Source organism: Hydra vulgaris, chromosome 15 (assembly GCF_038396675.1).
Source record: "Hydra vulgaris chromosome 15, alternate assembly HydraT2T_AEP".
NCBI classification, from domain to species: Eukaryota; Metazoa; Cnidaria; class Hydrozoa; order Anthoathecata; family Hydridae; genus Hydra; species Hydra vulgaris.
The window spans coordinates 44,755,001-44,772,500 of NC_088934.1; the positions used below are offsets into that span (position 1 = coordinate 44,755,001).

The following is a 17,500-nucleotide window of genomic DNA, read 5'->3' on the forward strand; positions in this document are numbered from 1 at the left end:
CCAATATGGGGCTTTGCATTGGGATGGTAAGCTTTTAAAAGATATGCTTGGAGACACATATGAACAACTTGCAATTCTTATTTCTGGAGCTCCCGAATACAAGGAAGGGAAATTATTAGGTGTACCTTCTCTAGCTAACTCCCAAGGAGCAACTCAAACAAAGCAATGCTTGATCTGTGACAAGTTTGTGTCAGACAGAGCTGTAGCTCTAGTGTTTGACACAACAGCTAACAATAGTGGTATACACAAAGGAGCTGCTAAGTTAATGGAAGCAAGTCTAGATAAAAAGTTACTCTATCTAGCTTGTCGTCATCACATTTTAGAACTTGTTGTTGGTGCTGAATGGAAATTATTATTTGGTGACATTATAGGCCCATAAAACAAACTGTTTGCAAAATTTAAAGATGCATGGTCAAACTTAGATAAAGTTTAAGCAATACAAGTACTGGAAATTGAAAAGAAATGGTTGTTAAACATTAAACATAAAGTTGTCAAAGAACTTACAGACATGCTATCTTGCTAGATGGTTATCGTGAATCTACTGAAAACACTCTGATAATCTTGGGTGAAACTCCCCCACATGGCGCCCACTTTCTCAAACCAGGGAGGATAACTCAAGCACATTGGCCAACAACATATATGCTGGAAAGATGTATATGTTTTCCAACAGATGCGGTATGATGATGATGTGGTTGCTAAACTCATGCATATGAATAAATTTTCGGCTCATTTCTACACTCCTGCATGGATGAAAACATCATGAGGAGCGGATGCACCATTGAACAACCTCCAGTTTATTCATGACAGGATTGATTTTAGAAGTGTTGACAAAAATATTGCTGATGTTGTGATTAACAAACTCCATAATCATCAATGGTACTTGTCAGAAGTTGTGTCATTTGCTTTATTTAGTAAACATCCTTTAATGACACATGCACTAAAGAAAGAAATGGCACTAAAGAAATCAATTGCTCTTGACTCCAATATCAGAAAACTTCCGCCTTGGTAAACCAGTATTAAAAAAAACTGTGAAGCAACTTTGACAAATTTGATTGGGACTGAATCTCATTTGTTGTTCCATATTTTAAAAGTGATCACTGGTTGGCTTTCCAAATCAGTGGAGCTGTGGAACTCAGACTAGGCTTTTAGAGTTGCAGAACAATTTGTTTGTACAGTTAAAGTTGTCAACGATGCAGCGGAGTGTGGTGTCAAGTAAATCTCGGATTTTGATACAATCATTACAACTGATATTGAGCAAAGTGCATGGTTGTTGCGGGGTGTCGAGCAGCATAGAAAGTTATATTCCAGTTTTGATAAAAAAACACTAAATTTTTGAGTGTCTTTTTATCAAAAAGATACTCAAAAAAAACTATTGTGTAGTACTAAGTAAAACTATAAAAAACTGCAGTGTAGTACTAAGTACTATATGAGTGTACTGAGTATAAGAGATTAAACACTTTTCAAGTAAATTACTAATTTTTCAAGTAAAGACTATAAAGTCCTTTATTTTTTGTTATATTTGGTCACAAAAGTAACTAAAAAATTTTATTTTTTTAAGTTGAAATGTTATATGTAACATTACATTTTTTTTTTGTAGATCTGATTACCTTTATATTAAACATGATTTTGTTTAAATTATGTTGTCATATTTATAGAATTATAACATTTTATAATGTAAAAGATTTTAATTTTTGCTCTAAAAATGGGTTTCAAATTCCGAGGCCTTGAGGTACCTCAGGATCACTTATCTTATTTTTAGACATGTTATTGATAGTATAATGGGAAAAACTTCACTTCATGATGTTTTGACACTTCATACTAATTCTGGACAACCCTAATAAATATATATATATATATATATATATATATATATATATATATATACATATATACATATATATATATATATATACATATATATATATATATACATATATATATATGTATATATATATGTATATATATATGTATATATGTATATATATATGTATATATATATATATATATATATGTATATATATATGTATATATATATATGTATATATATATGTATATATATATATATATATATATATATATTTTTTAGGGTTGTCCAGAATTAGTATGAAGTGTCAAAACATCATGAAGTGAAGTTTTTCCCATTATACTATCAATAACATGTCTAAAAAAAATTTTTACTGATTTTTATATATATATATATATATATATATATATATATATATATATATATATATATATATATATATATATATATATATACATATATATATATATATATATATAGAACTCTTATATGTTGTCAGAAAGTTTTTTCCATATTTTGTTGACAAAAAGTAAAAATTAAAATGCAAGACCGGAATTTTTTTTTTTTATTAATTGATAGACTGCCTGCCCCAACTGAACCCTCGGTCGATGTAGCAGCACTCCCTTGCGGGTTAGGCTAAAAGATAGTAGATGTAGCAGCACTCTGTTGCAAGTCAGGCTATTTGTCAGTTGATATAGCATCACTTCCTTGCGAGTCAGGCTATAAGATAGTCGATGTACACTCTACACATGATTTACAGTAAAAAAAATAAAAATAAAAACATTTTATTAAAAAAATTAAAAATAAAAACATTTTACTAAAAAAATAAAAATAAAAACATTGTTTATATAGTTAAAAACATTCAGAATGTTTTTAAAAACATTCTGGTCAATTAAATTTGCATTTTTGTGGTATTTTTAAAAAACGATTAATTTGTAATTAAATTAATAGTTTTGACTTTCGTTCAACACGCAAATGTTGGACGAAAGTCAAAAGTAATTAAAAGTGACGTATGTGTTGGCGTAAGAACTTTTTTTCCTTCCATGCCTCCCATATGCAACAAACTATATATATATATATATATATATATATATATATATATATATATATATATATATATATATATATATATATATATATATATATATATATATATATATATATATATATATATATATATATATATATATATATATATATATATATATTTTTAAACATCTTTGCTTCCAACAAGGCTGCAAGCAGCCACTAATTAAAATTGGAAGTTACTGAAAGAGAAAAGATGAAGATTGTAGAGCAAGATAACGATTGACGGACGACATAAAAGATTGCAAATTATATGAATCAGGACAGCAAGATGAAGGAAGCAAATTCCAAAGAACTGATGTTGGAGGAAAAAAATTAGACGAATAAGCGTTTTTGGAGCACTTAGAAACAGTCACAGAAAAAGGATGACACTTAATTGAATGACGAGTAACACGAAAATTAATTTTAGTAGATGGCACAAGAGACGCTAGCTCTTTAGGGCAGTTCCCATTATAGTATTTGTAAAAAAGAGAAAGAGAAGCAACATTACGACGATGTGATAATGGTTGGAGGTTGGCTGCAAGAGCAGGTCCAACTATGTTTACAATGCGTTTTTGCACCTTGTCTAAAAGAGAAAGGGCATCGTTAGAAGATCCGCCCCAGATATGGCAACAGTATTCCATACAAGGTTGGATTTGAGATTTATAAAGATAGAGAATAGAATCCAAAGTAAGAAAGTGACGAGCTCAATAAAGAGATGCAACCTTAGCAGATGCTAATTTTGCAACTGATTTGATATATGGTTTCCATGAAAGATTGGAAGTAAGAGTTGATCCAAGAAGATGAAGAGTAGGTGACACATCGAGTACATCACCGTTCATAAATAAAGGAAGATCTAAATTATTGTGATAACGATTGGCTGAAAAAAATTGAGTTTTATCTGTATTGAAGTTCACCAGCCACTGTGAGCCCCATGTTGTAGCAGATCCTTTTCAAGCTCAAATACCACCTCCAAGCAATCAGAGGGTGTTGGTTTCTTATCACGACAAGAATATATGGTAGTATTATCAGCAAACAATGCCATCTAAGATGTGAGAATACCTGGAAGATCGTTAATGTAAATTAAAAAGAGTATAGGGTCAAGGATAAAACATTGAGAAACCCCTGAAGTTACAGAATAAGAATAAGAGTGTTGTCCATCGAGGACAACTTTTACGCTACGATTGGAAAGAAAGGGTTCAATGACGTTAAAGATGTTGCCAGATACACCATAAGAAGAAAGCTAATGGAGAAGACCAGCATGCCAAACTTTATCAAAAGCTTTTGAAATGTCAAGAGCGATGGCCTTAACCTCTCCACCTTCATCTAATGTACGATAAAACCTGTCAGTTATTACTGTTAGCAAATCAGCTGTAGAACGAGAAGATCGAAATCCATATTGATGGTCAGAAAGTAAGTTATTAGATTCAAGATGAGAAATTAAGTGTTTGTTAATTAAAGATTCGAAAACCTTGCTTAAGATAGAAAGAAGACTTATGGGACGGTAGTTAGACGAATCAGATCGTTTTCCAGAATTTTTGAAGATAGGGATAACAGATGCCGCTTTTCAGCAGGCTGGAAAACAAGACTCTGAAAACCATTTGTTGAATAGTTTTGAGAGTATAGACGACAGCTCTGGAGAACACTTCTACAAGACAATAACAGGTATGTTGTCCGGGCCACAAGCTGTAGAAGACTCTAGGCAGGAAATCACTTTAGATACAGATGCTGGAGTGATACGAATGTCAAGCAATGGATCAACCTCTTTGTTGGCAATATCAGGTAGAACGCAACTAGTGGAATCAAGAGATGATATTGATGAAAAGTTTTTAGCAAACAATTTGGCTTTGTCATTAGGAGAGGTGACAAAGTCTGAACCATACAAGAGAGGTGGAATTAAAGATTTGCCCTTATTATTGATACTATTAAAGATTCTCCAGAAATCACAAGAGCCTAATTTTTGAGATTTCATGACCTGAGAATAGCGAGTTTTACCGTTAGACAAAACCTTTTTACAATTGTTTCTAGTAGTAATAAACAGACGTCTCTTTTCTGGAGAACTGTTTTGCTGATAAATATGGAAGTAACAGTTTCGATTGGCAATCGCAGCAGCACAGTAAGAGGAAAACCATGGAGGAGAGTGAGGCTTGACCTGGAATCGTCGAGAGGGAATAAAAGATTCCATTCCAGCCTGAATCCACGAAGTTATGTAAGAAGCACATTTGTCGACAGGAAGACGAAAGATTTCTACCCAAGGGCCATCACAAAGAAAATCACGGAAAGAACCCCAGTCAGCTTTACTGTAGTTGTAAGAGGTTCGATAATAGGGGGATTCAGGTCATGAAGAAGAATGAGATATTAGTTTTAGAGAGATCAAACTGTGATCAGAAGAACCTAAGGATCAGAAACAAGACATAAGTCGAGTAGAGAAGGTAGGTGATTCCGGTTGTCAGAAAAGCGAGTTGGAAAGTTGACTATTTGAGTTAGGGATTGAGAAAGACAAAAGTTGTGGGCTTTAATGCCTACAGAATCACACTAGAGCCAAGCCATTCAGAGTGGTGAGCATTAAAGCTACCGACAACAAATAAATTAGCTGATGGATAAAGAGAGAGGGCTTGGTCAATATGATCAGAAATAACGTCAAAAAGAGTGCAGTCTTGAGATGAAGGAGAGCGATATAGAACAAAGAGAAAGGCAATAGAGTGAAGTGGTGCTAAACGAAAGCACAAGAAAGAATAGTCTGTGGATTCAAATCTAGTTTCACGACAAATTGGTGAATTCTTACGAATGTAAATGCCCAACCATGTGACTATTGGAGTCTTTAAGAATTAGAGGAAGATAACCATCAACACTAAGATCACAAGATGAGACAGCTGAACTCAAATTAGTCTCACAAAGAGCAAGTAGGTCTGGTGAACTTTGCAAGAGATAAGACTCAACAGAAGAAAAGTTACTTCGAAGACCACGAATATTAGTGAATGATAGGTTTACAGAACTTGGTGATGATGATGGTTTTTTGTGTTTTATAGCTTTTGGTACTTTATTCATTTTTAAATTAGATTGAAGAACTTGACTCAAAGCATAGATAGTACTCAGAACACTGTTTTATAGCCCTAGCAATTGCCTCATTACTACTAATAAACCCTAAGCCGTAACAAAGGGCTCCAAATGAGGCTTCCGCAATGCACACCAAAAGTACAAATAGGGACACTATCCATGCGCAACATGGTACTGTTAATACTTTGATATTTTTCAGCTGTTGATGGAATCACCCTCTCTGAGAGCTACCACAGAGTTTGGGAAACCTGACTACTAGCCGGCCTCAGAACCATAAAACTGAGTTTTAGAGCTGTACCCTCATTAGGAGATAATAGAATGAGTTTCCTAGTCATAAAGACACAGACACAAGCAAAACCCATGCATTGAGTCAAGAAGATCCAGCATTCAACATCCTAAACTGGAAACAATGTATTAAAAATACATCTGCGCCAGCCTAATAGATGAAGAAGGGGTGCGAGGCTGGTCAACAGATAGAATCTGTTTACCCCATAAGTCTTTGCCTAGGAGGTCTTCTACAAGACAGTAGCCGGGTGCATTTAACATCTGCCCAAGATGAGTATTTTTATCGAGACACTATCTCTAGCCTTTACTCAACCATGAGCCCCAAGGTAGGGGGTGTTTTAAATGGGAGTTGGCATCTCCTAGCCTTTGCCTTAAAAGGCATATCCTACAAGGCAGCAGGACATGAAGCAGATTGTACTGGGTTACATGTTACCAGTAGCAGGATAACCTGATCTGACTTATATGTATGCCACTCCAATAGGTTATGGAAGATAAAATCTATATAGGTTCAACAAAAGATTATTTAAAATAGATTATATATGGGATATGTAAAACAATGTGGTTAATTCTGTAGTTGATAAAAAAAGTAATAGTAAGGAAAAAAAGTAACAGTAAGGAAAAAAAGTATCAGTGTGAATATTAGAGATACTTTCAAAAACAAAACAGTAAAATGAATCATTTAAAAAATCATTTTGTTTTTGGAATTGTATCAGTAAAGCATATTTTTTAATTTAAAATAAATTTTGTTGTGATCTTTAAAGAATAAAAAACTGTTATTATAATTTTATATTAGGGGATTATTTATAAGAGAATGATATATTATTAAAATTGTTTAAATGACAACTTTTAGAAGTTTTACTTTGCTATCTTTCAATTAAATTATAAAATTACTAAAAAAATCAAACCATTTAAATCAACTTTTAAAACTTATTACTAAATAAACATTTAAAAAAAAATTAAATTTATAACTTACCATCCAATTATTATCTGGATCATTAGTTGATATAGCTATTTCAAATAAATGAGAAAAAGGACCATGCCCAAGGTCATGACACAACCCAGCTATTTGAACACAAATCATATCTTTGTGTGTCAAGTTTAACTCAGGCTGGCGCTTTTGAAGAGTTTGACAAAGTCTTCCAGCTAAATAAGCAACGCCAAGTGAATGTTCAAATCGATTGTGTGAGGCTCCAGGAAACACCATATATGCACCACCTAAATATGTAAAATTTAAACTTAAAGTAAAAAAAAGTAATTTTTATTAAAGCTATTAAATGATAACAATACTTTTGTAAATGTTAATGTATATGTATATATATAAAGATATTTATAAGTAGGCTAGATTAGGGTATTATGAGCACCTTAAGCAAAAGTTGTAATATTTTCAAAAATAATTATGTTGAATCTAAATTTTTTGCAAATAAAAGACTTTTAGAGATCACTACTCATGATCCACTCAAATATTTTGGCACCCAAAAGTTTTTCTTAAAAACAAAGTGGTTTTAAAAAAGTAGCAAAGTGCTCATATTACCCAGACTATTTGGTAATATGAGCACTTTAAATTAGCCGAAAAAAATAACATTAAATAAGTAAAAAAATACCAACCAGACAATTAAAACTAATTTGTGGAATATAATGATTCGTTATTAACAAAACTTTTTATTAAAAGATCAAATTTTAAACCACTTTTCATTGAAACAATAATACTTTATGCTTTACGCAAATAAAAAAAAGAATTAGTACTTTTTTTTTTCAATTGTATTATCTGAAACCTGTAAAATATAAAATTACAAATTTTTTGAATTTAAATTACAGAAAGATATTTAGTTTTGTTAAAATATTAATAATTTTTACAATGTTTTGTTTTTATTCAAAAAGCATATAAAACCACTCCAATTTTTGGAATATAATGATTTTTGAATATTGAAATTTTTGGAATATAATGTTCTTAACAAAACACACCATCAAAAGATTAAATTTTATTGAAAATTTTTATTGAAACAATTCTACTCTGTTCTTTCACAACAACAACAACAACAACAACAACAACAACAACAACAACAACAACAACAACAACAACAACAACAACAACAACAACAACAACAACAACAACAACAACAAATTAGTTTGTTGTTTTTTCAATTTTATTAACTCAAACTTTTAAAAGATAAAATTACAAATTTTTTAAATTTTAACTACAGAAAGATTTTTAGTATTCTTAAAATATCAATAATTCTATTCAAAAAGCGATTTAAACCACTGCAATTTTAGGACTTTAAACTAGGTAACTTCAATGAAAAACACTGGGTAATTTGACTATGCTCATATGTCAAATTACCCAGTAAAAATGTTATCTTCTCAAAACTAAATGTTTCTATGTACTTTTTTTTTCAAACAAAAATGGAACGGATTTCTAGCTAACATGTTTTTCTTTATGAAAAATTAAATTTCATTATTTTAGCCTCAAAATTTCACGCAACAGTTTTAGCCGTGTGTGATGATAATATTTTAACAATGCAAAAAATTGAATAGCATTTTATTTAGATGCCACTAATTACTGCATATAAACTTATGCTAATTATACTGATTCCTGTATTCCTGGTTACCTAATTAAACTGATTCCTGTATTCCTAATTAAGCTAATTATACCGATTCTACCACATAAATTTGATTTAAAAAATACAAAGCAACTTTGACTTTACTGGTTACAACTTTGAAATCTTTTAGTATTCTTATATTACTAAGGTGCTATTACCTATATTACATGAATCTACCCTATATTATATTTACATATATATAAAGTTTCATGCTATTTGTTAAATTGAGGAGGTAATATTTTTATTAATACATCTAATAATCTTTTATTTGTTAAAAAAATTTTTGTTATACATATAAAACTGCATGAAATGATGTAGTTTATGTTATACATACAAAACTACATGAAATGAAGTACTTTTTATTATGTACAAGAATATAAAAAAGTTTAAATAAAAGTCTTTATTTTATTTCAAAAAAAAAACAAGTCCAGGACATTTTTGAAAAAAAAATTTTTCCAGGACATTCAGGACACTTGTTAAAATCTAGAACATTCCAGAAATCTGGCCAACATGTATATATATCTACTATAATAACTTTTTAGCTGATGTAATTTCATACAATTTTCTTCAGGAAAAAAAAGAAAAAGAAGCATAATGAAAAAAAATGATTGCTGCCCCAACCTAAACCATCAAACTGCTTATCAAAGTATGCATTTATATATATATATATATATATATATATATATATATATATATATATATATATATACATATATATATATATATATATATATATATATATATGTATATATATATATATATATATATATATATATATATATATATATATATATATATATATATATATATATATATATATATATATATATATATATACATGGGTGTAAGCATTTCTTTTTAAACCCATAAAAATATCAAAATGTTGCTGAATAAATTAGTTGATTTCTTAATGTTGTCACAAAAATAATTTTTTATCAAGAAACCACTCATTAGTAATAAACGACCGGGGCACTATGCATCACTTAGTGGAAATAGGATTTTGTACACATTTTTAGTGATTTTTCATATTTAAACTTTTTAAGATTTTTTTTTGCATTCAGTTTTTAATTCTCTATAAAAAAAAAAAAATTGATATTTTAATGGGTTTTTTCAAGGTTTTAAAAAACTCGCATTTTTGTTAAAACCTTTCAAAGTATATGATAAGTGTTAAATTTCTATATGATTTTTATGCAAAATTAAAATAATCATATATTTTATTGAATGTAAAACTAGAAATAGAAAAAAAGGTTTTTTTTGATTTCTTAAATTGATTGATTTGAGCATGTGGTCACAAAGGTCGCCTCATTTTTTTTTTAATAAAACAGCTACTGCGAATTAACTTTAATGCCATGTAAAAATATTCAGGCGACCTCAGTGACCTCATGCTTTAAAATCATTTTTACAATTGTGAGTTTTATTCAAAAACTGACTAAATTCTGTCAAAAACTGACTAAATTCCGTAGTTCAATAACATGCAGTTTTACCTTGCGATAATTTTTATAAATTATTGAAAAATTTTAAAGCTTGTGCCAAATTTTTACAGTCTAAGTTTATTGTACTAAAAAATGCTGGCTGTATGGTTAGTTTCTAAATTTTTTGAAGACTGTCTTTTGAGTTGATAGAAAACTTTGTTTCATGATAAAAAAACTTTGTTTCACTGATAAAAAACTTTGTTTTCAAAACAAATGTGGATAAAAAAGCAGTTTGTTCTTCACTAAATACAAAGATTTTCTGGATAAAAAAATAGAATACAAATCATCTGGATAAAAAAATAGAATACAAATCATCTGTCTCGTAAGTTTTTTATTACTTTTAAAGCAAAATGTTATATATATATATATATATATATATATATATATATATATATATATATATATATATATATATATATATATATATATATATATATATATATATATATATATATATAGTATAGAAACAGACCCTGAGCAACAGATAAGGAAATATGAGGAGGAACAACTTATTTTAAAAGAGGGTGAAAAGCTGATTCAACAGGGTAACCAGCTCATCAAGCAAAGTGAACAAAAAATGAAAGAGGGCCAATTAATACTTGGACTGAAATTAAATAGGTACCTACAATGTGTGTATATATATATATGTGTGTGTGTGTGTGTGTGTGTGTTTGTGTGTGTGTGTGCGTGTGCATGTGTGTGTATGTATATATATAAATATATATATACTGTGTGTATATATATATATATATATATATATATATATATATATATATATATATATACACACAGTGTGCATATATATATATATATATATATGTATATATATATATATATATATATATATATATATATATATATATATATATATATATATATATATATATATATATACGTATATATTTATATATATATATATGTTATATATATATATATATGTATGTATATGTACACACATTTTATACATGTTTTATGAGAAATACTGTAACAATGGGAACACCTGAAGCAGGTATATTTACTGTACCTTGTGCACAAAAAGCTAGAAAATCTTTTTTAGAACTCCTGAGTAGGATGAAACGTAAAAGAACTGATAATCTTCAGGGAAAAGAACTGGAAGAACTTCAGCATGCTGTAAAAAGATTTGCATCTAATTCCTCTACTGCACCCAGGTCTACTTTATATGGTCCAAATTTATCATTGCATACTTTTTGCAGTTTGAGACTAACAGACAAAACATGGGCTGAATTTAGAAAAATTGTTACACAAAATCATCATCTTGTTCCTCCAAGTTTAACCAAGTTAGAAGAATACAAAAAATTGACATATCCAGAGCAGGTGGAATATTCAGAAACTGAAGTAAAGTGTAGTATCTTCAATATGATCAAACATTCAGTTTCTAGAGTGTTTGAGTATCTTTTGGAGGATGAAGATAATTCTATTAAAGTTTTAGCACAGGAGGAACGTGATAACATATATGTTATTTGCAAAGTGAGAGGTGATGGTCAGAGTGACCAATCTGAGTTTGAGAATGCATCAACTATGAAGAGAGGTGTGGATGATTCCACTGTGTATAGTATAGTGTTTGTACTGTTGGAGATTCGAAGTGGAAAAAAGATAATATGGAAAATTTGTAATCCAAATAGTCCAGATGCAACCCATTAGTTTTATTCAAGAGAAGTTTGAACATTTACAAAATGAAATTTTGTCTTTAGAGAATATTAGGTTTACACTTCATGACAATACTTTTGTTATAAATTTAAGTTTCTCAACTATTTATACCACAATGAATGATGGTAAAACACTTAATGCTGTGGTATCAAAAATACTTAAAAAAAAATTAGCATCTCAGTGCTGTCATGAATGTTAGGCAAGTTCTTAGGAGTTTAATTTGGAAACTATTTGGAATAAAGATAAAATTGTAGACAAGAATATATTGAAACTTGGAATTTGCAGTCTTCATTTGTGGATATGCAGCATGGAGTGGGTCTTCAATACTGCTTGCAAACTTCCAGCAGTGAAACAAGGAAGAAAAATTCTAGCAAAAAAAAGCCAAGAATTGAAAACAAAAACAAATTCCACTACTTAGTCAAAATGCAATTAAAAATAATCTTTTGTCAGGTAGGGAATTGGTACATCCAATACTGGCAATGTTGCACAAAAAGCCTTTAATAATCCATCTGTGACTGGAAGAATTTAAATTTGAATACCAATATGATCAAACTATTTAGGGACCTGCTCATTGATATGAACAGTACAACCACAAGACCAGATGTAAAAATTTTCAAACAGAAATCTGAACGCCTGTTTGGTCTTATTTCTAACGATCAGTTTTTAAAAGCCATTCCAATGTCACAGTCTGTGCATAGAATGGTAGTTCATGGTGTTTCTTTTATTAAATATTTTAAGTATCCAATAGGTTCTTTGTCTGAATATGCTATTGAAGCCAGGAACAAAGCCAAAAAAACTACACAAGTAGGTCATGCACATTTAACTTCTTTTGCCAAAAATACTAGGGATACAGCTAATTATTTATTTATGACATCTGACATGTATCTATACTGCAAGAAGAACAAAATGCAAGAGGTATAAAAGCTTTACTGCAAGAAGATTCAGCTGATAACTGTTCTTAAGGTAAATATTGGAGAAAGCTATGTTTATCTTTAAATTTAGATATTTAATGTTATTGTTTAACTTTATTAATGATACGTTTTAGGTGCTTGTGGTAGCCAATTTGATATTTCTGAGGCCTTTTCACATAATCAATACAGTATGTTTTTTTTATGCTTGCAAAAAAAAAAAAACTAATTGTCAGAAAAGTTGAAACATGAGAATCCCAAACTTTTATGTTTAAGAAAAAATTGCGCCAATTGACCTCAAATTGACTCAATTTTGACATGCTTTTGTTTCCTAAAAAATGTGTCTAAATTTCTATTTCTACTTAGGGATGCATAGTGTAATTCTTAAAGGCTTATTGTAAATAAATAATGTTGCTCCACATAAGGATTACTGAGACATGTTTAGAATGAAAATTTTAATTATATTTCAATTATATCTATTTATTACATTGAATACAGTTTTTTTTGCTTGAATGTATAATTATTAGAGTTAGAATTTGATAATAGATCATTTCTATAATAAAAAGTTTATATCTTAAACTATACTGTTTATTAAAATAATGAAACTTTTTAAAATTTTAATGTTTGTTGTTAAATAATTTTAGGAAGTCAAAGAGTAATGGTTCGTATTAAGAAAAGAAATCAAGGAAGTATCATTAAACCATACAGCTGTAATTGTTAAGCAAGTTTTAAAAAACGGTTATTTTCATAGCCACATATTTTTAAAAACCTATTTTAGCATCAGAACCTTTGTTCTGCAATTGAAGGGAATGAAACTTTGGAGTATTTATTTTACTTTTATTTATAATAAAATTTTTATGTTATTTCCTTTTATATTTAACATGAAAATATACATTTTAGACAAGGTGCTGGTGCATGTTATTTTCTTTTTTATTTAACATGAAAATATAAGTAGGAGAAAAAAAATGCCTGTAACCCCTAAAAAAGATAAACTGATATATCAGACTTAGAGTTTTAAATATCAAAAACTATCGGTTTTATATCTTTTTAATCAAAAATTGAATAAGTCCAGATAAACTGCCTTAAAAACCAGAATGAAACCGGTTTTAAAAAAGACTGGACTTTTTTTAAAAATAAATGTATATATAAACAAACAATATCTCATAATTGATGCTTTGTTAAAAAAATTACTTCAAAATGTTAACCAGTTCTCTAGTTTATTTAATTCTGGTATATATTTATACATTTTCAAACTTACTTCTTTTCAAATTTACTTCCAACAAGATTGCAAGCAACCACTATTAAGTTATGAGTTACTTTAAGATAGAGAATAAATAAAAATACTAGGAAATGGTTAAGTGAAGACTTGAAAAGTTGTAGGTTGTATATAAACAAAAAACATGAAGATGGCTAAAAGTTATAAGATTTTTTTGATGTGCAAGGAAAAAAACTGGATTAATAAAAGTTTTTATAGCATGAAGGGGCAGATACAGTAAAAGGATGCAACTTGTTGAATAAGAAACAAGCAAGAATGAGTTTTGGTTTATTGTTACAGAGACGATAGCTTGTTTGAGCATTGACCATGATTGTATTTGTAGAAAAAAGAAAGAAATGCAACCTTACAACAATGGGAGAGTGGCTCAAGCTTGTCAGATAAAGCAGGTCTAATTAGTTTTATATATATATATATATATATGTTAATTCACCTCCCCAAGGCTGAAAAAACGCCACTATAGACAATGAGGCTACTTAATTGTGGTTATAACCCTCTCTTAACTATATAATTCTGAAATACGAACCTTGACAACCTAGGCCGCTGCACAGAAAAACAGGTTGAGCGCAGTACTACCAGGGACTTGGTAGTAAAGCACATTGTAAATGTGACTACATCACATTTACAATGTGCTTTTAGACTTTGTCTGAGTGTAAGAGGGATGTTATTCATCAATATAGGTATACCAACATTATTGCAATATTTTTTTGCAGTAAATAAATGAGTTTTGTTGGCTAACAAAAATTGCAGATTTTAAGTCCAGAATTTAAATCCATAAGCCACAGCAAGCCTTAGGCTGTTACAGAAGAGAGATCAGATTAAAAATCAGCTGCTTCTGAGCAGTCAAAAAGTGAAGATTTTTTGACAAGACAAGAGTATAAAGTTGAGTTGTCAACAAATAGCTGTTACAGAAGAGAGATCAGATTAAAAATCAGCTGCTTCTGAGCAATCAAAAAGTAAAGATTTTTTGACAAGACAAGAGTATAAAGTTGAGCTGTCAACAAATAGAGCCCCTTTAGATGTTAAACTTTCATGAAGATTGATATTGTAGATAAGAAACAATGCAGGAGCAAAGATTTAAGGGTACGACAAGATATCTTGTCGTACCCTCAAAGTTATTTGAAATAAAGAAGAATGTAGGCCTTCAAGAATAACTTTATTACTGTAGTTAGTAAGAAATAATTTAATAATCTCAAAATTTTTATACAAAGAAACTAATAACAGACCGAAGACTAATTGAAGGATAGTTGAGAGGTCAAAGCGTTTTCTAGAGTTTTGAGAAATTGGAACCACTTATTTAGCACTTTTTGAAAATTAAATATTATTAAATATATAATTAATAAAATTAAATGTTAGACTTACTTTAGTTAATAACATTGTTGAAGACTAACCAGAAGTCTCTAGAACCTAACATCTGATATAAGATACAAGATTTAGTAAACTGAAAATAACAGAGCTTATCATCAGACGGGACCTTTTTTACATTTGCTTCTTGGAATAATAAAAGGACATTTGTTCTTGAGAGAGATGTTCTTGTAAAAAAGATGAAATAAATGATTAATAAAGCAACTGCTCAAGATATTGAAAAATGTGGAGTAGAATGAGGTTTGATTTAAAATTGAAGAGTAGGAATAGAAGCTTCCAAACTTTTAGTCCAGAAGGAATAAAAGCTTCTGAGGTGCGATTTATGCATACATATTTATTCGTTTATTATTTATGCATAGTATTTATACTCGTATAGTATTTGCTGAAAGAGATGATGATGATGATGATGATGATGATGATGATGATGATGATGATGATGATGATGATGATGATGATGATGATGATGATGATGATGATGATGATGATAATGATGGTAATGATGATTATGATGATTATGTTGATCATAATGATGTTTATATATGCATATATATACAAAATATAACATGAATTTCGAATAAAAAATATATACTTTAGGATGTATAAATGTTTATGCAGCCACAAACCTGGCCCCGACCCCGGCTTATCAAATCCGGCCCCGGCCCTGGTCAAATATCAACCCCAGTCGTTTACTACTAATTAGGAGATTTGATTAAATAGAATAACCCGTATACATAGTTGTTGACAGCTAATGCAAGCCTAAGGCCAAATTTCTTGTGGACTTTTTTGATTTTATTAACTTAAAAGCTAAATGAAACATTAAAGCAAGTTCCGAACCCAGTGCTATATACCTACTCTCTACATTGATGTATATACACTCACCCTCTAAATTGATGTAAATAATATTTTCTTTAAACAATATAAAATACCATATTAATAAAATAATATTTCTTTACATAGATTTTTTGTTTTGTGAAAAAAATGTATAAACAAACTTTGCATAAATAAAATATATATATACTCAATAAGTTATCATTTTTTTAATAGCATATTAATTATTACTAATTTAATAGCATATTATTTTTTTAATAACAATATTTTTTTGATAACTCATTACTTTTTTAATTAAATATTATTTTTTTAATAACATAATATAAATCTAATAACTGCTTTTAAAATATTTTACTTTTAAACAACTTTATTTATTTTTTTTGAAATTTTTTTATATATGATATTATTTGTTTACATTCTAAATATATTTACTACTGATACACAAAAAAAATAATAATAATATATTAAATACACTACTGTCCATAATTATTTGAGTGATCATACTTTTCAAAGTTATCAAAGTTTCACTATTGGAAGAGAAACTGAAAGCAAAAATGAACAGAAAAATAAGCTATTTTACTAATGATTAAGTTTATGTAGTAAAATATACACTTCTTTTGTCATTTTTTCCTCTAATTTTACAATGTCATCTGTAGTATTTCCAACAAAACAGCCTTAAACTATTAGACTACCCCCACCATGTTTCACAGTTAGCAACACACATTGTTTTATTATCTGTTAAACAACTTTTCTTTGGACAAAAGATCTTCTGTTGGAACCAAAATTTAAAACTTTGACTTGTCGGTCTAAAGAATATGTTCCCAATCATTGATGGTTGATTTTTTGTGTTGTTTTGCCCACTATAGTCTTTTTTATTTATTTTGGGACTAAAGGAAAGGTTTTCTTACAGCTATTCTGCCACCAAACCCTGCTTCAATCAATTGCCTCTTCGCCATTGTAATAACGGTAAGGATATATATATATACATACATCAGTCTTTCACATGAAGACGTGCGATCGCACATCTTTATATGACCAGGCAAATTACATTTTGCTTTGACGATTTAACCGCGGCTATTTCAAAAAATATTTTAAAAACGCACTGAATAAAAAATATTATGAATTATACTTTAAGTAAAATAAATTACATCAAAACTTAGAACAAATGTTTCTATATT

At 29.2% G+C, this 17,500-nt stretch overlaps 1 protein-coding gene across 2 annotated transcripts in view; it reads right to left on the reverse strand.

Moving 5' to 3' along the window:
- Nucleotides 1–17,500, reverse strand: part of LOC100200569 (deoxynucleoside triphosphate triphosphohydrolase SAMHD1) — a 126,686-nt gene that overhangs the window by 60,072 nt on the left and 49,114 nt on the right. For both annotated transcript variants that reach the window (XM_065820505.1, XM_065820504.1), the window contains exon 5: nucleotides 7,185–7,426. In XM_065820505.1, the coding sequence (XP_065676577.1) occupies nucleotides 7,185–7,426 (242 nt within the window). The remainder of the gene's footprint in view (nucleotides 1–7,184; nucleotides 7,427–17,500) is intronic.